Source organism: Salmo salar, chromosome ssa15, assembly GCF_905237065.1.
Source record: "Salmo salar chromosome ssa15, Ssal_v3.1, whole genome shotgun sequence".
NCBI lineage: Eukaryota > Metazoa > Chordata > Actinopteri > Salmoniformes > Salmonidae > Salmo > Salmo salar.
Genome location: NC_059456.1, coordinates 17,242,168 through 17,267,211, shown reverse-complemented (window position 1 = coordinate 17,267,211; position 25,044 = coordinate 17,242,168). Strand labels below are relative to the sequence as shown.

General features: G+C 42.1%; 1 protein-coding gene across 3 annotated transcripts in view; it reads right to left on the bottom strand.

Moving 5' to 3' along the window:
• LOC100195249 (HBS1-like (S. cerevisiae)) overlaps positions 1 to 24,025 on the bottom strand; it is an 80,554-nt gene extending 56,529 nt beyond the window's left edge. The window contains 4 exon segments of one of the 3 annotated variants that reach the window (NM_001140278.1): positions 15,852 to 16,118; positions 17,098 to 17,226; positions 20,425 to 20,490; positions 23,891 to 24,025. In NM_001140278.1, the coding sequence (NP_001133750.1) occupies positions 15,852 to 16,118; positions 17,098 to 17,226; positions 20,425 to 20,490; positions 23,891 to 23,933 (505 nt within the window). In that variant the 5' untranslated portion in view covers positions 23,934 to 24,025. 3 annotated transcript variants of the gene reach the window in all.
• Between the last annotated feature and the right edge of the window lie 1,019 nt (positions 24,026 to 25,044).

Genomic DNA, 25,044 nt, shown 5'->3' with positions numbered 1-25,044 from the left:
GGATATACAGCTAGTTATAGACAGCTGGATATACAGCTAGTTATAGACAGCTGGATATACAGCTAGTTATAGACAGCTGGATATACAGCTAGTTATAGACAGCTGGATATACAGCTAGTTATAGACAGCTAGTTATAGACAGCTGGACATACAGCTAGTTATAGACAGCTGGACATGCAGCTAGTTATAGACAGCTAGTTATAGACAGCTAGTTATAGACAGCTGGACATGCAGCTAGTTATAGACAGCTAGTTATAGACAGCTGGACATACAGCTAGTTATAGACAGCTAGTTATAGACAGCTGGACATACAGCTAGTTATAGAAAGCTAGTTATAGACAGCTGGACATACAGCTAGTTATAGACAGCTAGTTATAGACAGCTAGTTATAGACAGCTGGATATACAGCTAGTTATAGACAGCTGGATATACAGCTAGTTAGAGACAGCTGGACATACAGCTAGTTAGAGACAGCTGGACATACAGCTAGTTAGAGACAGCTGGACATACAGCTAGTTAGAGACAGCTGGACATACAGCTAGTTATAGACAGCTGGACATACAGCTAGTTATAGACAGCTGGACATACAGCTAGTTATAGACAGCTAGTTATCTTGTTATGGATAGGGGGCAGTATTTTCACGGCCGGATAAAAAACGTACCCGATTTAATCTGATTATTACTCCTGCCCAGAAACTAGAATATGCATATAATTATTAGCTTTGGATAGAAAACACTCCAAAGTTTCTAAAACTGTTTGAATGGTGTCTGTGAGTATAACAGAATTCATTTGGCAGGCCAAAACCTGAGAAGATTCCAAACAGGAAGCGCCCTCTCTGACTATTTCTTGGCCTTCTTGATCATCTCTATCCAAAGCAGGGGATCTCTGCTGTAACGTGACATTTTCTAACGCTCCCATAGGCTCTCAGAAGGCGCCAGAACGTTGAATGATGACTTTGCAGGCCATGGCTGAAAAACAGTAGCGCATTTGGTAAGTGGTCGATCTGAGAACAATGAGACTGGCGCGCGCATGCACGAGACGACTCCATGTTTTTATTTTCAGTCTTTGAACGAAAACAAGGTTTCCCGGTCGGAATATTATCACTTTTTTACGAGAAAAATCACAATTTTTTTTATTTTAAACAGCGTTTGACATGCTTCGAAGTACGGTAATGGAATATTTTGAATTTTTTTGTCACGAAACGCGCCGGGCGCGTCACCCTTCTTTACCCTTCGGATAGTGTCTTGAACGCACAACAAAACGCCGCTATTTGGATATAACTATGTATTATTTGGAACCAAACCAACATTTGTTATTGAAGTAGAAGTCCTGGGAGTGCATTCTGACGAAGAACAGCAAAGGTAATCCAATTTTTCTTATAGTAAATCTGAGTTTGGTGAGTACCAAACTTGGTGGGTGTCAAAATAGCTATGTACTCAGAATATTGCAAAATGTGCTTTCACCGAAAAGCTATTTTAAAATCGGACACCGCGATTGCATAAAGGAGTTCTGTATCTATAATTCTTAAAATAATTGTTATGTTTTTTGTGAACGTTTATCGTGAGTAATTTAGTAAATTCACCGGAAGTGTTCGGTGGGAATGCTAGTTCTGAACGTCACATGCTAATGTAAAAAGCTGGTTTTTGATATAAATATGAACTTGATTGAACAAAACATGCATGTATTGTATAACATAATGTCCTAGGAGTGTCATCTGATGAAGATCATCAAAGGTTAGTGCTGCATTTAGCTGTGGTTTTGGTTTTTGTGACATTATATGCTAGCTTGAAAAATGGGTGTCTGATTATTTCTGGCTGGGTACTCTGCTGACAATCTAATGTTTTGCTTTCGCTGTAAAGCCTTTTTGAAATCGGACAGTGTGGTTAGATAAAGGAGAGTCTTGTCTTTAAAATGGTGTAAAATAGTCATATGTATGAAAAATTGAAGTTTTCGGATTTTCGAGGAGTTTGTATTTCGCACCACGCCTATCATTGGATATTGGAGCAGGTGTTCCGCTAGCAGAACGTCTAGATGTAAGAGGTTATAGACAGCTGGACATACAGCTAGTTATAGACAGCTGGACATACAGCTAGTTATAGACAGCTAGTTATAGACAGCTGGACATACAGCTAGTTATAGACAGCTAGTTATAGACAGCTGGACATACAGCTAGTTATAGACAGCTAGTTATAGACAGCTGGACATACAGCTAGTTATAGACATCTACTTATAGACAGCTGGACATACAGCTAGTTATAGACAGCTAGTTATAGACAGCTGGATATACAGCTAGTTATAGACAGCTGGACATACAGCTAGTTATAGACAGCTAGTTATAGACAGCTAGTTATAGACAGCTGGACATACAGCTAGTTATAGACAGCTGGTAGTCAGGTTTTTGGTAGTCAGGTTTTTCCACCTGGTAAAAACCTGGTAGTCAGATTTTCCGACCTGGTAGTCAGGTTTTCCGACCTGGTAGTCAGGTTTTCCGACCTGGTAGTCAGGTTTTCCGACCTGGTAAGTCAGGTTTTCCACCTGGTAAGTCAGGTTTTCCGACCTGGTAGTCAGGTTTTCCGACCTGGTAGTCAGGTTTTTCGACCTGGTAGTCAGGTTTTTCGACCTGGTAGTCAGGTTTTTCGACCTGGTAGTCAGGTTTTTCACCTGGTATTCAGGTTTTTCACCCGGCACCTGGTAGCATGTAGGTTTAAGCTGGTTTTAGTGGTGAAGAATGTTTTCTAGAGTGAATTAACGGGTGGAAACCCATGGTAGCACAGCTATGCCACACCTTGTTGTGGTCCATGAGAAAACACACACTTTCCACACAAACACACGAGTTATACACACAGTAGGGATCCCGTACTCTAACGGACGTCAAAATCTTTAACCAGAGATGTTTCTTTTTCTTAATACTGTAAAAACTATTTGTTGGAATGTTCTTTGTGCACAGTCGTTCTTCCTAAATTCCCTTTCCCCTTCGTGTCTCACTCGATTACGTTCTGACGGCTCCCCGTAAGCCTACAGAAATAAATACCTATTAAAAACGTATCTGATGTGACACACAAGCTACAAAATGTGATTAACTCACCCAATTGAGACCTGTTTCAAAATGTTCACTCTGATAATAACTCTGAATAAGACAGATGTGTTATCTGTCACGGTTATGATAAATGAGGCATTGTTGCACACTGTGCAAAAACAAATTCCAGTGTGGGCTTTGTGTTCTAAAAATATATATTTTTCCATTCCAGTTCTGGAGGACTCTGAAAAATAATTATGTGAGTACTTAAAACAGTCAAAACATTTCAAATACACACACATCACCCAGAGAGAGAGAGGACTGATCACTGATCACCCAGAGGACTGGACTGATCACCCAGAGAGAGAGAGGACTGATCACCCAGAGAGAGAGAGGCCTGATCACCCAGAGAGAGAGAGGACTGATCACCCAGAGAGAGAGAGGACTGATCACCCAGAGAGAGAGAGGCCTGATCACAGAGAGAGAGGCCTGATCACAGAGAGAGAGAGAGGACTGATCACCCAGATCAGAGAGGCCTGATCAGAGTACAGAAATGAACATCTTTATTTCAGTGTTATTAAAAAACACAAACCTCAAGCAATTTTTTTTTTTTTACTCAGTTAAGAACAAATTATTATTTATAATGACGGCCTAGGAACAGTGGGTTAACTGCCTTGTTCAGGGGCAGAACGACAGATTTGTACCTTTTCAGCTCGGGGATTCGAACTTGCAACCTTTCGGTTACTAGTCCAACGCTCTAACCACTAGGCTACCCTGTCTCCCCAGGTAGCCTAGCCGTTGTCTGCCTGCGAGTGTCCCAAACGGGATGCTATTCCCTATATTATGCACTATTTTACACTAAATCTTTTCCCTATAACTTATAGTCCAAGCCCTAAGGGCCCTAGTCAATAGTGCACTTCATAGGGAATTAGGGTGCCATTTGTGTCAATGGAAACAACTCGACATCACCTCTTTAAAAGACAGTGAAAAGCTTAATTGTTTTGATGGACAAAAGGCCTTCAGTTTAACACATTATTTTTATTTCATTAGTGCTTCATGTCATACTTACGATCATGCAAACCATTAAAGAGGTTCAAGAGTGGTGTGTGTGTGTGTGTGTGTGTGTGTGTGTATATATATATGTGTGTGCACATACTTGAGTAAAAGTAAAGATGAAAGTATAGATACCTTAATAGAAAAATGACTCAAGTAAAAGTGAAAGTCACCCAGTAAAATACTACTTGAGTAAAAGTCTAAAAGTATTTGGTTTTAAATATACTTAAGTATCAACAGTAAATGTAATTGCGAAAATATACTTATGTATCAAAAGTAAAAATATAAATAATTTCAAATTACTTATATTAAGCAAACCAGACAGCACGATTTCCTTGTTTTTTTAATTTACAGATAGCCAGGGGCCCACTCCAACACTTAGACATAATTTACAAACAAAGTATTTGTGTTTAGTGAGTCCTTAAGGCCAAAGGTAGTATGATGACCAGGGATGTTCTATTTAAGTGTGTGAATTGGGCCATTTTCCTGTCAAAATGTAACGAGTACTTTAGGTTGTCAGGGAAAATGTATGGAGTAAAAAGTACATTATTTTCTTTAGGAATTTATTGAAGTAAAAGTAAAAGTTGTCAAAAATATAAATAGTAAAGTACAGATACCCCCAAAAACTACTTAAGTAGTACTTTAAAGTATTTTAAAACCACTGGTGTGTGGACGTGTTTTACTATATTTGTAGGGACCAGAAGTCCCCACTAGAATAGTAAACTAACAAACATTTGACCAACTGGGGACATTTTGTTGGTCCCCACAGGGTCAAATACTATTTCAAGGGGGTTTAGTGTTAGGAGCTAGGGTCAGGTTTAAAATTAGGTTTAGGGTTTGAATTAGTGTCAGGGTTAGAATTAGGTTTAAAATGAGGTTTAGGGTTTGAATTAGTGTCAGGGTTAGAATTAGGTTTAAAATGAGGTTTAGGGTTAGAATTAGTGTCAGGGTTAGAATTAGGTTTAGGGTTTGAATTAGGTTTAGAATTAGTGTCAGGGTTAGAATTAGGTTTAAAATTAGGTTTAGGGTTAGAATTAGAATCTGGGTTAGAATTAGGTTAGGTTTTGGGGTTAAGGTTAGGGAAAATAGTACTTTGAATGGTTATAAATTGTGTGTCCCGACAAGGTTAGTGAAACAATTGTGTGTGTGTGTGTGTGTGTGTGTGTGTGTGTGTGTGTGTGTGTGTGTGTGTGTGTGTGTGTGTGTGTTCAGTCATGGGAAAAACTCCAGGTGTCCTGTAAACTCAAACGTCTCCCCCTCCAAACACACACACACACACACACACATGCACACGCACGCACACACCACACACACAGGTGGTAAGCCAGAACAAAGGTTAACAGATGCATATTTCCAATTCCAGCTGTACAACCCCTCTAGCCTATATCACTATTCTTTCCTTCTGAAGATGATTTCGCTTATCTTTCTTGAAAAGAGTTACCGTAAAAGAGTTACCGTAAAAGAGCTACCGTAAAAGAGATACCGTAAAAGAGATACCGTAAAAGAGATACCGTAAAAGACTTACCGTAAAAGAGATTCACACTCAAAAAGATGCTAGAATTATAGACAAAAATCCAACAAAAAGCCTCTATTCCTAATTACAAAAAAAACACAATCCAAATCTTTTTTTTTCTCTCTCAATAAAATTCTCAGAATACTTTCAAAAGAGCAGTTTTGGGAAATTCACTTTCTTTTCTAAACCTACAACTGCCGAGTATCAAATCAAATCAAATGTATTTATATAGCCCTTCTTACATCAGCTGATACCTCAAAGTGCTGTACAGAAACCCAGCCTAAAACCCCAAACAGCAAGCAATGCAGGTGTAGAAGCACGGTGGCCAGGAAAAACCTCCCTAGAAAGGCCAAAACCTAGGAAGAAACCTAGAGAGGAACCAGGCTCTGAGGGGTGGCCAGTCCTCTTCTGGCTGTGCCGGGTGGAGATTATGACAGACCATGGCCAAGATGTTCAAATGTATCCATGTTGTTGTGCTTGAATCCATGAATCCACGTTCCTTGCTTGGCGTACGAGGCAGCCTATAGTCAGACAGTCAGTCCACTTCCGTAGCACCTACACTCCAGGGTGAAGTTTCCCCTACGTACACATCTAGTATCAGCTTCCCCTTCCTCAAGCAATAACCTTAACCATTAGTGGTGAAAATGCATAACTGACCCCAGATCAGCATCTAGGGGTCTTTACCCTACTCCCTAGAACATGTGAGGTAACCTAGCAACAGGCAGTCCACTTCCTTAGCAACCTCTACTTGGGGTGAAGGCCTTCTTCTGATTGGCTCGTACGATGTCGTCGGGGGGGAGGGCGTGTCGAAAGGTGAAAGGTGAGGAATATCCTACCACCTATCAGGCAGCACCAGAGGAGCTCAAGGGCCTAGTTCGAGGAGAGGAATGTCCTACCAAATCAAATTTTATTGGTCACATACACATGTTTAGTAGATGTTATTGCGGGTGTTTCTTGCTCCAACAGTGCAGTAATATCTAACAATTTCACAACAATACACACAATATACACAAATATAAAGTAAAGGAATGGAATTAAGAAAATATAAATATATGGACGAGCAATGTCAGAGCCGCATAGACTAAGATACAGTAGAATAGAATACAGTATATACATATGAGATGAGTAAAGCAGTATGTAAACATTATTAAAGTGACTAGTGTTCCATTTATTAAACTGGCCAGTGATTCCAAGTCTATCTATATGGGGCAGCAGACTCTTAGGTGCAGGGTTGAGTAACCGGGCTAAAACCGCCTAGTGATGGCTACTTAACAGTCTGATGGCCTTGAGATAGAAGCTGTTTTTCAGTCTTTCGGTCCCAGCTTTGATGCACCTGTACTGATCTCGCTTTCTGGATGATTGCGGGGTGAACAGGCAGTGGCTCGGGTGGTTGTTGTCCTTGATGATCTTTTTGGCCTTCCTGTGACATCGAGTGTTGTAGGTGTCCTGGAGGGCAGGTAGTTTGCCCCCGGTGATGTGTTGGAGAGCCCTGCGGTTGCAGGCGGTACAGTTGCCGTACCAGGCGGTGATGCAGCCCGAAAAGATGCTCTCAATTGTGAATTTGTAAAGGTTTGTGAGGGTTTTAGGTGCCAATCCAAATGTCTTCAGCCTCCTGAGGTTGAAGATGTGTTGCTGCGCCTTCTTCACCACACGGTCTGTGTGGGTGGACCATTTCAGTGATGTGTACGCCAAGGTCCCGTCGATGTGGATAAGGGGGCACTCCACTGTTTCCTGAAGTCCACGATCAGCTCCAGGTTATTTTCCTGGCACCACACTCCCAGGGCCCTCACCTCCTCCCTGTAGGCTGTCACGTCATTGTTGGTAATCAGGCCTACTACTGTTGTGTCGTCTGCAAACTTGATGTTTGAGTTGGAGGTGCGTCTGGCCACGCAGTCATGGGTGGACAGGGAGTATAGCAGAGGGCTGAGCACGCACCCTTGTGGGGCCCCTGTGTTGAGGATCAGTAAAGTGGAGGTGTTGTTTCCTACCTTCACCACCTGGGGGTGGCCCATCAGGAAGTCCAGGACCCAGTTGCACAGGGCGGGGTTCAGACCCAGGGCTTCAAGCTTAATGATGAGCTTGGAAGGTACTATGGTGTTGAATGCTGAGTTATTGTCAATGAACAGCATTCTTACATAGGTATTCCTCTTGTCCAGATGGGACAGGGCAGTGTGCAGTGTGATGGCGTTTGCATTGTCTGTGGATCTATTGGGGTGGTAAGCAAATGGAAGTGGGTCTAGGGTGTCAGGTAAGGTAGAGGTGATATGATCCTTAACTAGCCTCTCAAAGCACTTCATGATGACAGAAGTGAGTGCTACGGGGCGATAGTTATTTAGTTCAGTTATCTTTGCCCTCTTGGGTACAGGAACAATGGTGGACATCTTGAAGCATGTGGGGACAGCAGACTGGGATAGGGAGAGATTGAATATGTCCGTAAACACTCCAGCCAGCTGCTCTGCGCATGCTCTGAGGACGCGGCTAGGGATGCCATCTGGGCCGGCAGCCTTGCGAGGGTTAACACACTTAAATGTCGTACTCACGTCGGCCCCCGGAGAAGGAGAGCCCACAGTCCTTGGTAGCTGGCTACGTTGGTGGCACTGTGTTATCCTCAAAGCGGGTGAAGAAGGTGTTTAGCTTGTCCGGAAGCAAGACGTCGGTGTCCGTGACGTGGCTGGTTTTCCCTTTGTAGTCCGTGATTGTCTGTAGACCCTGCCACGTACGACTCGTGTCTGAGCCGTTGAATTGCGACTCCACTTTGTCTCGGTACTGACGGTTTGCCTGTGTGATTGCCTTACGGAGGGAATATCTACACTTTTTTGTATTCGGCCATATTCCCAGTCACCTTGCCATGGTTAAATGGGGTGGTTCGCTCTTTCAGTTCTGCACAAATGCTGCCATCTATCCACGCTTTCTGGTTTGTCACTTCTCAGACAGCGCCAGAGTGGCTCCTCACTGGAGTAAAACCTGCTTTTATAAACCGCCGTTCCGCAACAAATAACAATTCTAAATTCAATTGCGTGTTAAAAACTTTGGTGGCCACGATTTAAAAGAAATGTATTTCTCAATCTCAACTCGAAAAGCGCGCCTCCCATTCGGATGCAAAACCCTGCCTACCGTCACCCTCCAGTTTGCAACGTGAACTAGAGGCAGTATAATGGAACGTAAGCTAGAGGAAGTATAATGGAACGTGAGCTAGAGGCAGTATAATGGAACGTGAGCTAGAGGCAGTATAATGGAACGTGAACTAGAGGCAGTAGAATGAACTAGAGGCAGTATAATGGAAAGTGAACTAGAGGCAGTATAATGGAATGTGAACTAGAGGCAGTATAATGGAATGTGAACTAGAGGCAGTATAATATAGAATGAACTAGAGGCAGTATAATGGAATGTGAACTAGAGGCAGTATAATATATAATGAACTAGAGGCAGTATAATGGAATGTGAACTAGATGCAGTATAATGAAATGTGAACTAGAGGCAGTATAATGGAACGTGAACAAGAGGCAGTATAATGGAATGTGAACTAGAGGAAGTATAATGGAATGTGAACTAGAGGCAGTATAATGGAATGTGAACTAGAGGCAGTATAATATATAATGAACTAGAGGCAGTATAATGGAACGTGAACTAGAGGCAGTAGAAATGTGAACTAGAGGCAGTATAATGGAAAGTGAACAAGAGGCAGTATAATGGAATGTGAACTAGAGGCAGTATAATGGAATGTGAACTAGAGGCAGTATAATGGAACGTGAACTAGAGGCAGTATAATGGAATGTGAACTAGAGGAAGTATAATGTATAATGAACTAGAGGCAGTAAAATGGAATGTGAACTAGAGGAAGTATAATGTAATGTGAACTAGAGGCAGTATAATGGAATGTGAACTAGAGGAAGTATAATGGAATGTGAACTAGAGGCAGTATAATGGAATGTGAACTAGAGGAAGTATAATGTATAATGAACTAGAGGCAGTAAAATGGAATGTGAACTAGAGGAAGTATAATGTATAATGAACTAGAGGCAGTAAAATGGAATGTGAACTAGAGGCCGTATAATGTAATGTGAACTAGAGGCAGTATAATGTATAATGAACTAGAGGCAGTATAATGGAATGTGAACTAGAGGAAGTATAATGTATAATGAACTAGAGGCAGTATAATGGAATGTGAACTAGAGGAAGTATAATGGAATGTGAACTAGAGGCAGTATAATGTAATGTGAACAAGAGGCAGTATAATGGAATGTGAACTAGAGGAAGTATAATGGAATGTGAACTAGAGGCAGTATAATATATAATGAACTAGAGGCAGTATAATGGAATGTGAACTAGAGGAAGTATAATGGAACGTGAACTAGAGGCAGTATAATGTAATGTGAACTAGAGGAAGTATAATGGAATGTGAACTAGAGGCAGTATAATGTATAATGAACTAGAGGCAGTATAATGGAATGTGAACTAGAGGCAGTATAATGGAATGTGAACTAGAGGAAGTATAATGGAACGTGAACTAGAGGCAGTATAATGGAACGTGAACTAGAGGAAGTATAATGGAACGTGAACTAGAGGCAGTATAATGGAACGTGAACTAGAGGCAGTATAATGGAACGTGAACTAGAGGCAGTATAATGTAATGTGAACAAGAGGCAGTATAATGGAATGTGAACTAGAGGCAGTATAATGTATAATGAACTAGAGGCAGTATAATGGAATGTGAACTAGAGGAAGTATAATGGAATGTGAACTAGAGGCAGTATAATGTAATGTGAACAAGAGGCAGTATAATGGAATGTGAACTAGAGGAAGTATAATGGAATGTGAACTAGAGGCAGTATAATGGAACGTGAACTAGAGGCAGTATAATGGAATGTGAACTAGAGGCAGTATAATGTAATGTGAACAAGAGGCAGTATAATGGAATGTGAACTAGAGGCAGTATAATGTATAATGAACTAGAGGCAGTATAATGGAATGTGAACTAGAGGAAGTATAATGGAATGTGAACTAGAGGCAGTATAATGTAATGTGAACAAGAGGCAGTATAATGGAATGTGAACTAGAGGCAGTATAATGTATAATGTGAGGAAGATACAAAGCGAGAGGATTCACTCTCTCCGAAATAAATCCAATGCGTTTCTATGGGCTTATTTTGGGCCTAAGTGTCGCCTGCCTTCCCACCTTCGGACGACTCCCATTGTTAGGGCTGAAACACAAGCATCTTGTCATTATATACAGATCTCTGACAGTATTTTCTGTTGGTCACGTCCTTTTACTGTTTGAATATTTTTTTTAACCATTTGTTGATGGTTAATGAGGGTCAGTTAGTCGGAACCAAATATGACCGAAATTTGCATCCCTAGTTTCTTTAAAACCTGTTGGGGGTAGGGGGCAGTATTGACACGGCCGGATAAAAAACGTACCCGATTTAATCTGGTTACTACTCCTGCCCAGTAACTAGAATATGCATATAATTATTGGCTTTGGATAGAAAACACCCTAAAGTTTCTAAAACTGTTTGAATGGTGTCTGTGAGTATAACAGAACTCATATGGCAGGCAAAAACCTGAGAAGATTCCTTACAGGAAGTGCCCTCTCTGACAAGATCTTGTTCTTCTTGTCTCTGTTTATTGAAGACTGAGGATCTTTGCTGTAACGTGACACTTCCTACGGCTCCCATAGGCTCTCAGAGCCCGGGAAAAAGCTGAATGATATCGAGGCAGCCCCAGGCTGAGACACATTTGCGCGTTTGGCAAGTGGCCGATCAGAGGACAATGGGCTTAGGCGCATGCACGAGTCGACCCCGTGCTTTATTTTCTTTCGTCTTTTTACCTAAACGCAGATTCCCGGTCGGAATATTATCGCTTTTTTACGATAAAAATGGCATAAAAATTGATTTTAAACAGCGGTTGACATGCTTCGAAGTACGGTAATGGAATATTTAGGATTTTTTTGTCACGAAATGCGCCGTGCTCGTCACCCTTATTTACCCTTTCGGATAGTGTCTTGAACGCACGAACAAAACAGAGGATATTTGGATATAACAATGGATTATTTGGGACCAAACCAACATTTGTTATTGAAGTAGAAGTCCTGGGAGTGCATTCTGACGAAGAACACCAAAGGTAATAACATTTTTCTTATAGTAAATCTGACTTTGGTGAGTGCTAAACTTGCTGGGTGTCTAAATAGCTAGCCCTGTGATGCCGGGCTATCTACTGAGAATATTGCAAAATGTGCTTTCACCGAAAAGCTATTTTAAAATCAGACATATCGAGTGCATAGAGGAGTTCTGTATCTATAATTCTTAAAATAATTGTTATGCTTTTTGTGAACTTTTATCGTGAGTAATTTAGTACATTTTTTGTAAATTCACCGGAAGTTTGCTAGTTCTGAACGTCACATGCTAATGTAAAAAGCTGGTTTTTGATATAAATATGAACTTGATTGAACAAAACATGCATGTATTGTATAACAATGTCCTAGGTGTGTCATCTGATGAAGATCATCAAAGGTTAGTGCTGCATTTAGCTGTCTTCTGGGTTTTTGTGACATTATATGCTAGCTTGAAAAATGGGTGTCTGATTATTTCTGGCTGTGTACTCTGCTGACATAATCTAATGTTTTGCTTTCGTTGTAAAGCCTTTTTGAAATCGGACAGTGTGGTTAGATTAACGAGAGTCTTGTCTTTAAAATGGTGTAAAATAGTAATATGTTTGAGAAATTGAAGTAATAGCATTTCTAAGGTATTTGAATAACGCGCCACAGGATTCCACTGGCTGTTACGTAGGTGGGACGATTTCGTCCCGCCGGCCCTAGAGAGGTTAAGGAGATGTTTATCTTTCAAATGGTGTAAAATAGTTGATTGTTTGAGAAATTGAAATTATTAGATTTTTGCTATCTTGTCAAGCAATCCCGTTACCGGGATGAGAACGGGAAGGGGTCCCATAGAGGTTTTTAACAAGCACTTTTAATTTCAAACTGAACCTCTCTGCTGTTTGACAACCAGACCTTTGAATACTATTTCAAATCATTTCAAATACTTTATCTGAGCTTGATTGAGCTTGCCTGGAGCAATGGAACCAATAAAACAGTCAGAAAACGAACCATTGGCATGAAAACGAAATTGACTATTCTAGAGTTGAGTCATAGCCTACATTTCATATCTCAAATCTCAAAAATTAACAACAACAAACATACAGTACCAGTCAAAATTTGACAGCTACTCATTCCAGGGTTTGTCTTTATTTTCAATATTTTCAACATTGTAGAATAACAGTGAAGACATCAAAACTATGAAATAACACGTATGGAATCATGTAGTAACCAAAAAAAGTGTTTAACAAATCAAAATATATTTTAGATGTTAGAGTCTTCAAAGTAGCCAACCCTTTTCTCTTGATGACAGCTTTGCACACTCTTGACATTCTCTTTCCTTGTTTTGATGTCTTCACTATTATTCTACAAATTTGACTTGAAAACAAAGGTTTGAATCCAGCGTTGTTTCGTGTACCAGTTGTGCCATTGAAAATCTCTTCCCTACTATTTTGCAATCTACATGTCACAGCTGTACATTTTTTGGTCCTTAAATGAAACTGGAATACTTTTTAATTTATCACAATTTTCTTTAACCAATTTTGGTCTTTATTTCTGGTGCCGACAGACAAGTTCCTTACTTTGTCCCCCTTCCACTTGTCTCTTCCATTTCTGCTGTAATGCTGCAATTCGTTGGTTGTAATTTTGGGTAGAGCAGACATTTCCATATATATATGTTTATTAGCTGCATGTGTAACATAACTCCACCAGTCCCTGTTATGATATTATTTACAAAGACTATTATTATTTTGATTTTTTTTAATCAATTAGTATATTTGAGTTTATTCGTAATATTTGTTCTGTCTTTACTGGTGTATTAAACTGAAATTGCAACCAACTTTCTATGGCTTGTTTTAAAAAAGATAACGATATATTGTTCCTTCTGTTCCTCGACACTGTCTCAGCGCTCTACGGACAATTCCTTTCCACCTCATGGCTTGGTTTTTTGCTCAGACATGCACTGTCAACTGTGGGACCTTATATTAGACAGGTATGTGCCTTTCCAAATCATGTTCAATCAATTGAATTTACCACAGGTGGACTCCAATCCAGTTGTAGAAACATCTCAAGGAGGATCAACGGAAACAGGATGCACCTGAGCTCAATTTCAAGTCTCATAGCAAAGGGTCTGAATACTTATGTAAATAAGGTATTTGTTTTTATTTGTAATAAATTTGCAAAAAAAACTTTTCACTTTGTCTTTATGGAGTATTGTGATGTCGTTATGGGGTATTGTGATGTCGTTATGGGGTATTGTGATGTCGTTATGGGGTATTGTGATGTCGTTATGGGGTATTGTGTAGTCATTATGGAGTATTGTGCTGTCATTATGGGGTATTGTGATGTCATTATGAGGTATTGTGATGTCATTATGGGGTATTGTGATGTCATTATGGGGTATTGTGATGTCATTATGGGGTATTGTGATGTCATTATGAGGTATTGTGATGTCATTATGGGGTATTGTGATGTCGTTATGGGGTATTGTGATATCGTTATGGAGTATTGTGATGTCGTTATGGGGTATTGTGATGTCATTATGGGGTATTGTGATGTCATTATGGGGGTATTGTGATGTCATTATGGAGTATTGTGATGTCATTATGGGGTATTGTGATGTCATTATGGGGTATTGTGTGTAGATTGTTGAGGATATGCATTTATTTAATCCATTTTAGAATAAGGCTGTAACGTGACAAAATGTGTAAAAAGTCAAGAGGTCTGAAAACTTTCTGAAGGCACTGTACATACTAAAAAAATCTTGCATATCTTAATTTATTTCTACAATTAACAAACAATATGAGTTTTAATGTTGGCGGTTCATACGAAGGATTGTTACCTTTAACCAGGATCAGCATTACAAACATTTTAGAAAACAATTGTGATTCATCCTACTTTTATCCCAACAGATGTGGACCACTCACCAAACAGACGGCACACACACACACACACACACACACACACACACACCCCACAAACAACCACAAGCTCAGATGTTCAACAGCTGTTCCATCCCTGAGCCCAACTCAACAGAAGACTTGAATGCATATAGAGTTGTAGCTGTTTGAGAAGGCATGCGACACGGAGCAAGAATGGGGAGATTTGATTAACCAATGTCATGTCCTTGCTGACAGGAGTTCAGATACACCCCTCTTCCCCTCTTCACCCACACACGCTGCTCCCCCCGTTGTCAACCCATCTCCCTAAGCACCTCTGTACAATCACACATTTGCTTATTATTGTGCCACCAGGGCCACCATAATATACCCGCTCTCTGATTGTCCTAGTGTGACCCCCTCCCTCCGTCTCTCCATGGGTTACTGCAGCTAGTGTTGCCAGCACTGTCACTACCTAGGTGGGGGGCCTATTTCAACCATACTGACATATTGCTACTTGTAGGCTACTTGTCTAATTGGTCTCAATACAATTCATGACGTGTAGCCTAACGTGAGCAACGATGTGTCAACTCTGTGATTCAGAGCATTATTACTGGCTAAGCGTTAGAATAAGCCTAATCAATATTTGCAGCTGTAGGTGGTATTAACTTCGTTTGGGATAGGTGGCAGTATTTTCACGGCCGGATAAAAAAACATACCCGATTTAATCTGGTTACTACTCCTGCCCAGAAACTAGAATATGCATATAATTAGTGGCTTTGGGTAGAAAACACTCTAAAGTTTCTAAAACTGTTTGAATGGTGTCTGTGAGTATAACAGAACTCATATGGCAGGCCAAAACCTGAGAAGATTCCATACAGGAAGTGCCCTGTCTGACAATTTGTAGTCCTTCTGTTGCATCTCTATCGAAAATACAGCATCTGTGCTGTAACGTGACATTTTCTAAGGCTTCCATTGGCTCTCTAAAGCCGCCAGAAAGTGGAATGGGGTGTCTGCTGTCTCTGGGCGAAGAACAGCAGGAGTATTTGTAAGTGGTCAGCCTGGGGACAGTGACACTGGAGATGCGCGTTCACAAGACTAAGGTTAATATCTCTAGGAGCTGATCCACCGTCAATATTGTGAAATAATGATAAAAACATTTTTTTTTTAAAATAGTTAATTAAGGAAAGATTTGAACTGAAAAAGCTGATCTTCGGCCGTTGTAGGAAAGACGCATCGTTAATATTCCCTGTAAACCTAAATTGGCCATTTGGAAACCGGGCCCTGGAGTAAAAAACCATACCTTTCTCTGGTCGCGGTGCAGCTGAGGCTTCCTGATTGGCTCTTGGTACAACTGCCGTCTCCTTATTCGCTCTCTGCGGCAGTGGTGCGTCGTTATTGGTTCTGGCGTCCAGGGGGGCCGGCAGCCCGGCGCTCTCGTCTGATAGAACGGCATCCAAGGCTCTCTGAGGGTCGAAGGCGCACCGCAAGGCAGCCTGGGTAAGGACCGACTCTGGCACGGCATCACCCAGCACCGCACGCATCTGGTCCAGACACGAGTACAATTTGCCTGTGGAGACACACACAATGTTCATTCAGGGGTTCCAATAAGAGTTGAATCATGTTACAGCTGAAAGTCACCTTCCAGGGGGGTGGTGGGGGTGGGTGGGGGTAAGGGTACCTTGGTCCAGGGGTTGGTAGGGGTAAGGGTACCTTGGTCCAGGGGGGTTGGTGGGGGTATGGGTACCTTGGTCCAGGGGGGTGGGTGGGGGTATGGGTACCTTGGTCCAGGGGGTGGGTGGGGGTAAGGGTACCTTGGTCCAGGGGGGTTGGTGGGGGTAAGGGTACCTTGGTCCAGGGGGGTTGGTGGGGGTAAGGGTACCTTGGTCCAGGGGGGTGGTGGGGGTAAGGGTACCTTGGTCCAGGGGGGTGGTGGGGGTAAGGGTACCTTGGTCCAGGGGGTTGGTGGGGGTAAGGGTACCTTGGTCCAGGGGGTTGAGGTTGGGGGGTTGGTGGGGGTAAGGGTGGTCCAGGGGGTGGTGGGGGTAAGGGTACCTTGGTCCAGGGGTGGTGGTGGGGGTAAGGGTACCTTGGTCCAGGGGGTGGTGGGGGTAAGGGTACCTTGGTCCAGGGGGGTTGTGGGGGTAAGGGTACCTTGGTCCAGGGGCTTGGTGGGGGTAAGGGTACCTTGGTCCAGGGGGTTTGTGGGGGTAAGGGTACCTTGGTCCAGGGGCTTGGTGGGGGTAAGGGTACCTTGGTCCAGGGGGGTGGTGGGGGAAAGGGTACCTTGGTCCAGGGGGTGGTGGGGGTAAGGGTACCTTGGTCCAGGGGATTGGTGGGGGTAAGGGTACCTTGGTCCAGGGGGTTTGTGGGGGTAAGGGTACCTTGGTCCAGGGGCTTGGTGGGGGTAAGGGTACCTTGGTCCAGGGGGGTGGTGGGGGTAAGGGTACCTTGGTCCAGGGGGTTTGTGGGGGTAAGGGTACCTTGGTCCAGGGGCTTGGTGGGGGTAAGGGTACCTTGGTCCAGGGGGGTGGTGGGGGTAAGGGTACCTTGGTCCAGGGGGTTGAGGTTGTGTGTGAGGGTGGGAGAGGTGGGTATGGCCTCCTCCATCTCCTCTTCCTCTAGGGGAGGCTCAACGTTGGGCCTCTCCTGCCTGCTGGAGTAGATGAACTGGGCCGCTATGGATACCACAGAACACACAACGGATCACTCAAGAGCCAATCACAGTGCTTGGGAATGTCAACAATGGGTCACAAGTCAGTTAAGAACAAATGTATTATTTACAATGATGGCCTACCGGGGAACAGTGGGTTAACTGCCTTGTTCAGGGGCAGAAACAACAGATTTGTCCCTCGTCAGCTCAGGGATTCAATCCAGCAACCTTTCAGTTACTAGTCCAACGCTCTAACCACTAGGCTACCTGCCGCCCCATGATAATGTTAAGTAAACTAGACATCTTCCATATTGACTGATCTGATATTAAAAGGTTGAGTTAAGTAAGAATTCTCCACAAACCAAAGTTTCTATCATATGAAAGGTTGCAAGATCGAATCCCCGAGCTGACAAGGTACAAATCTGTAGTTCTGCCCCTGAACAAGGCAGTTAACCCGCTGTTGAATGAATGAATCTAGTTGATGATCCCTGATTTAAGGTTACTCATTATGTATTTATTATTACATGCTATTACTTTTCTATTATTTATCTCTTTTCCTTCTCTCAGCGTGGATGGGAACAACCCGTAACTAAGCATTTACTCTTAGTCCAGACCTGCTGTTTACCAAGCATGTGACGAATACCATTTTGACTCGATTTGACAGTATAGAGTACTTGGGTAGTGTGACAGACCTGTAGCAGGGGAGATACAGTATAAAGAACTTGTGTACTGTACTAGATTGGTGTGACAGACAGACCTGTAGCAGGGGAGATACAGTATAAAGAACTTGTGTACTGTACTAGGGTGGTGTGACAGAACTGTAGCAGGGGAGATACAGTATAAAGAACTTGTGTACTGTACTAGGTTGGTGTGACAGAACTGTAGCAGGGGAGATACAGTATAAAGAACTTGTGTACTGTACTAGATTGGTGTGACAGACCTGTAGCAGGGGAGATACAGTATAAAGAACTTGTGTACTGTACTAGGTTGGTGTGACAGACCTGTAGCAGGGGAGATACAGTATAAAGAACTTGTGTACTGTACTAGCTTGGTGTGACAGACCTGTAGCAGGGGAGATACAGTATAAAGAACTTGTGTACTGTACTAGGGTGGTGTGACAGAAGACCTGTAGCAGGGGAGATACAGTATAAAGAACTTGTGTACTGTACTAGGGTGGTGTGACAGACAGACCTGTAGCAGGGGAGATACAGTATAAAGAACTTGTGTACTGTACTAGTGTGAAGACCTGTAGCAGGGGAGATACAGTATAAAGAACTTGTGTACTGTACTAGGGTGGTGTGACAGACCTGTAGCAGGGGAGATACAGTATAAAGAACTTGTGTACTGTACTAGATTGGTGTGACAGACCTGTAGCAGGGGAGATACAGTATAAAGAACTTGTGTACTGTACTAGGGTGGTGTGACAGACCTGTAGCAGGGGAGATACAGTATAAAGAACTTGTGTACTGTACTAGGGTGATGTGACAGACCTGTAGCAGGGGAGATACAGTATAAAGAACTTGTTACTGTACAAGGTTGGTGTGACAGACAGACCTGTAGCAGGGGAGATACAGTATAAAGAACTTGTGTACTGTACTAGGGTGATGTGACAGACCTGTAGCAGGGGAGATATAGTATAAAGAACTTGTGTACTGTACTAGGGTGGTGTGACAGACAGACCTGTAGCAGGGGAGATACAGTATAAAGAACTTGTGTACTGTACTAGGGTGGTGTGACAGACCTGTAGCAGGGGAGATACCGTATAAAGAACTTGTGTACTGTACTAGATTGGTGTGAAAGACCTGTAGCAGGAGAGATACAGTATAAAGAACTTGTGTACTGTACTAGGGTGGTGTGACAGACCTGTAGCAGGAGAGATACAGTATTAAGAACTTGTGAACTGTACTAGGTTGGTGTGACAGACAGACCTGTAGCAGGAGAGATACAGTATAAAGAACTTGTGTACTGTAGGAGGGTGGTGTGACAGACAGACCTGTAGCAGGGGAGGTACAGTATAAAGAACTTGTGTACTGTACTAGATTGGTGTGACAGACCTGTAGCAGGGGAGATACAGTATAAAGAACTTGTGTACTGTACTAGGGTGGTGTGACAGACCTGTAGCAGGAGAGATACAGTATAAAGAACTTGTGTACTGTACTAGGGTGGTGTGACAGACCTGTAGCAAGGGAGATACAGTATAAAGAACTTGTGTACTGTACTAGGGTGGTGTGACAGACCTGTAGCAGGGGAGATACAGTATAAAGAACTTGTGTACTGTACTAGATTGGTGTGAAAGACCTGTAGCAGGAGAGATACAGTATAAAGAACTTGTGTACTGTACTAGGGTGTTGTGACAGACAGACCTGTAGCAGGGGAGATATAGTATTAAGAACTTGTGTACTGTACTAGGTTGGTGTGACAGACAGACCTGTAGCAGGAGAGATACAGTATAAAGAACTTGTGTACTGTACTAGATTGGTGTGACAGACCTGTAGCAGGGGAGATACAGTATAAAGAACTTGTGTACTATACTAGATTGGTGTGACAGACCTGTAGCAGGGGAGATACAGTATAAAGAACTTGTGTACTGTACTAGATTGGTGTGACAGACCTGTAGCAGGGGAGATACAGTATAAAGAACTTGTGTACTGTACTAGGGTGGTGTGACAGACAGACCTGTAGCAGGGGAGATACAGTATAAAGAACTTGTGTACTGTACTAGGGTGGTGTGACAGACCTGTAGCAGGAGAGATACAGTATAAAGAACTTGTGTACTGTACTAGGGTGATGTGACAGACCTGTAGCAGGGGAGATACAGTATAAAGAACTTGTGTACTGTACTAGGGTGTTGTGACAGACCTGTAGCAGGGGAGATACAGTATAAAGAACATGTGTACTGTACTAGGTGACAGACCTGTAGCAGGGGAGATACAGTATAAAGAACTTGTGTACTGTACTAGGGTGGTGTGACAGACAGACCTGTAGCAGGGGAGATACAGTATAAAGAACTTGTGTACTGTACTAGGGTGGTGTGACAGACCTGTAGCAGGGGAGATACAGTATAAAGAACTTGTGTACTGTACTAGGGTGGTGTGACAGACCTGTAGCAGGGGAGATACAGTATAAAGAACTTGTGTACTATACTAGATTGGTGTGACAGACCTGTAGCAGGAGAGATACAGTATAAAGAACTTGTGTACTGTACTAGATTGGTGTGACAGACCTGTAGCAGGAGAGATACAGTAGTCATCATCAACAGACTGTCCATACATGTCGTCATCGTCAAGGTCTGCAGAAACACCAGAAAAAGTGGTACAGTTAACAGTGGCAGGTAGCTAGCTAGGTCCCACATAAACACACATCGTAATCACTCACACACACACAAACACAAACACACAGACAGTATGCTTTCATTGAAATGGCTGCCTATCACTTGGCCTAGTCAGCAACTCTGCCTGGCTGGCTGACAGCTCGTACGAGGCCTTTACTGGTGGACTGGATACACAACAATATCTTTCAATAGTGAAACAATCACCTAACATTGAATAATGACTATACTGTAAAAATTTTACTAAATTGCTAATAGCCGCCCGTCCTTTTTAATAGCCGGGCAATGGCACATAAACGGCCATTTCTAAATCAACTGTTTACCAGGTTACCGTGAATTACCATGAATTTGTTACATTAAGTAATGACTGGGGAAAAATGCCAATCATCCATTTTTTTTTAAATCGCCAGTAAGAAACTGCTAGTCATTGGCTGCTGAGAAGTGATAACTAACTACCAAGCACAACTTTGGGAGTACAGATCCCTTGAACTGCTTAGTCAAAGAGGAGAATAATTATTCTGTCAACGAATAAATACACATATAAAAATATATATATATATATTAGGCATACTAAGATAAAAAAAAACGTGACAGTGTAAATGATAACGCATCAGTGAAAGAAATTAAGACATTTATTAAAATGCTGGAATTGAATGCTGCAAATAAACAATTAACTACAGTGCATTCAGAAAGTATTCAGACCCCTTGACTTTTTCCTCATTTTGTTACGTTACAGCCTTATTATAAAATGTATTAAATTTGATTTTTTTCCTCATCAATCTACACACAGTACCTCATAATGACATCACAATACCCCATAATGACATCACAATACCCCATAATGATGGAAGCAAAACGAGGTTTTTAGACATTTTAGAAAATGTATTGAAATTAAAACTGAAATGCTACATTTATGTAAGTATTCAGACGCTTTACTCAGTACTTTGTTGAAGCACCTTTGGCAGCGATTACAGCCTTGAGTCTTCTTGGGTAAGACGCTACAAGCTTGGTACACCTGTATTTGGGGAGTTTCTCCCATTCTTCTCTGCAGATCCTCTCAAGCTCTGTCAGGTTGGATGGGGAGTGTCGCTGCACAGCTATTTTCAGGTCTCTGCAGAGATGTTTTCGATCGGATTCAAGTCCAGGCTCTGGCTGGGCCACTCAAGGACATTCAGTCTCCTGAAGCCAAGCCACTCCTGTGTTGTCTTGGCTGTGTGCTTAGGGTCATTGTCCTGTTGGAAGGTGAACCTCCGCCCCAGTCTGAGGTCCTGAGGGCTCTGGAGCAGGTTTTCATCAAGGTTCTCTCTGTACTTTGCTCCATTCATCTTTGCCTCGATCCCGACTAGTGTCCCTGCAACTGAAAAACATCCCCACAGCATGATGCTGCCACCACCATGTTTCCCCGTAGAGATGGTGCCAGGTTTCCTGCAGACATGACGGTTGACATTCAGGCCAAAGAGTTCATCTGACCAGAGAATCTTGTCTCTCATGGTCTGAGAGTCCTTTAGGTGCCTTTTGGCAAACTCCAAGCGGACTGTCATGTGCCTTTTACTGAGGAGTGGCTTCTGTCTGTCCACTCGGCCATAAAGGCCTGATTGGTGGAGTGCTGCAGAGATGGTTGTCCTTCTGGAAGGTTCTCCCATCTCCACAGAGGAACTCTGGAGCTCTGTCAGTGACCATCGGGTTATTGGTCACCTCCCTGACCAAGGCCCTTCTTCCCCGATTGCTCAGTTTGGCCGGGCGGCCAGCTCTGGGAAGAGTCTTGGTGATTCCAAACTTCTTCAATTTAAGAATGATGGAGGCCACTGTGTTCTTGGGGACCTTCAACGCTGCAGACATTTTGTGGTGCCCTTCCCCAGATCTGTGCCTCGACACAATCCTGTCTCGGAGCTCTACAGACAATTTCTTCGACCTCATGGCTTGGTTTTTGCTCTGACATGCACTGTCAGCTGTGAGACCTTATATAGCCAGGTGTGTGCCTTTCCAAATCATGTCCAATCAATTGAATTTACCACAGGTGGACTCCAATCAAGTTGTAGAAACATTTCAAGGATGACCAATTGAAACAGGATGCACCTGAGTTCAATTTCAAGTCTCGTAGCAAAGGGTCTGCATACTTATGTAAATAAGGTATTTGTTCTTTTATTTGTAATAAATTTGCAAAATGTTCTAAAAACCTGTTTTCAAACCGAATTTCAACTCAAATTGTATTTGTCACGAGCCGAATACAACAGGTGCATCACCTTACCGTGAAACGCTTACCTACAAGCCCTTAACCAACAGCGCAGTTCAAGAAAGAGTTACTAAATAAACTAAAGTAAAACAAACATAATTAAATCAAAAAGTAACAAGAAAATTACACAACAATGACAAGGCTATATACAGAGGATACCTGTAGCGAGTCGATGTGTGGGGGTACAGGTTAGTCAAGGTAATTTCTAAAGTGACTATGCATAGATAATAAACAGCGAGTTTTCGCTTTGTCATTATGAGGTATTGTATTGATGAGGTATAATAATAATAATTTAATCCATTTTAGATTAAGGTTGTAACGTGACAAAAATGTGGAAAAGGGGAAGGGGTCTGAATACTTTCTGAATGCACTGTATAGAATTAACATTTTGGGGCAATTCGACCAAATTCACATAGAAATGGGAGTTATAGATCGGTCATTCTCATCGAAAGCAAGTCTAAGAAGGGGTAGATCTGTTCTATGTGCGCTATTTCTACGCTTCCTGTTCTTAAGTTTCGTTTTTGCTTCTTTTACTTTTAAGTTTTGTACACCAGCTCTAAACAGCTGAAAATACTATACTTTTGGTTATGGAAAATAGATTTCGCAGACGTTTAGATGGTTGAATGATTCTCTACATTATACACCCTTGTTTTGCCACATTAACTGAAATAAGGCAAACTATTAGAAATTTAGCAACCAGGAAACGGTGGAGCTATTTCTACATAGCGCAGCTTTAAATACGTTTCATGGTTCGTTTCCTTGCCCCGATACTCATGAGTATCCCGATATCCTAGCTAGGCTAGTTAGCTTTTCAAGTTCCACTCACTGAAGCTGGCCAGTAGGATACTCATGAGTATCCCGAGCTAGCTAGCTAACTAAACAATAATATGAACACATACAGGCGATAGAGTAGCTTTAGTTAAATTAGCTAAATAGTTAGACTTAGTTCTCTGAAATATATTCCTTTAATGTTAATATTACGACATATAACAGCCCAAATAGGACACGACAGCAAAATAAATCGACGCTTATCAAGCTAGTCGGCTAACGTTAGCTAGCTCGCTAGCTAGATAACAAGTTGGGTTAGTTCAGGCCTTTTCATCACTAGCACTTTTCACAGATTCTAACCTTCATCATAGTTGTATCCTCGGACATTTCTGTGCCGGGACATGTTGCCTTATACTTGTCCTTTCGGCCGTGTAGAGGAGGGTTTTTTGGGGGCTCACAGTGTTTGTTGTAACATGTCATGCGTCCATATGGGCGAAGCGAGAGGTTTTACTCCGCTCGAAATCTGGCCACGAAGTGAGGAATAGTTTGTATGGAGGTCAATGGAGAAAAAAAAATGTTGAATTTGGTCAACAACAAAAAAATATATATAATTACTAATTTGCTACGTGAGATTATTTGATCAAATAGAATTATCGTAATGACTAGATTGTTATGAATGGACGACTTTATTTTAGAGTTCCTCTTGTCATAGAGATAGATAGATGACTCCTAATGGATTATAACTCGTTTTTGCATTGTCATTGAGGGTTTCCACTATTTTAAAGTATTCAACTGGGTGAAGACTCCTACGAGTTGAGAGCAATCAGCCAGTGAAGAAGAATCACAGTGACTATTTTAAAATGGAAATTGCGTCAATGGCGCTACCCGTGTTGTCACAGACCCTGTAATGGTACAGAGACAAAGAGGAGTCAACTATCTATCTCTATGGCCTGTTGTTCACACTCTTTTATCTTCCCTCTCATTGGCTAGAATGGTCCCACCTGACCTCGCCTTCCCTTCTATCTTTTCGGACATGTAATTCCATTGTTAGAGCGGTGCCTCGAATATCTATAATATAATAGACAATCTTTTGACTTTCCTAGAGCCATAAACCCCATTTAGATACCCCTACCCGAGTTTAAACCAAACCGAAAATTGTTTTCCCTGATCTCTAAGGTCCCCCCCATATGTGAAATGGACGGTTGTGTAAATATTATTTTACTGCAAAAGTGTTTACATTCATAGATATCGTGACACCACTTTAACTAAAACAGTGCAGAATAATGCCTGGTGTGAGCTGGGTGGAATTCCACCAATCCGAAGAGAGGAAAAAGCCTTCCTGCTCTGTGGACAACGAATCCCATTATTAGGGCAGAGACGTGGGCGTCCAGTCAATGGCCGCGTTTAGAGAGCATACAAATCCATGAAGCATTGTGGGTAAACGGTGACTGATTGACTGATGATACCAATAATAATGAGTAGTTATTTATGACGCCAGGTGATTTGTAGATCTA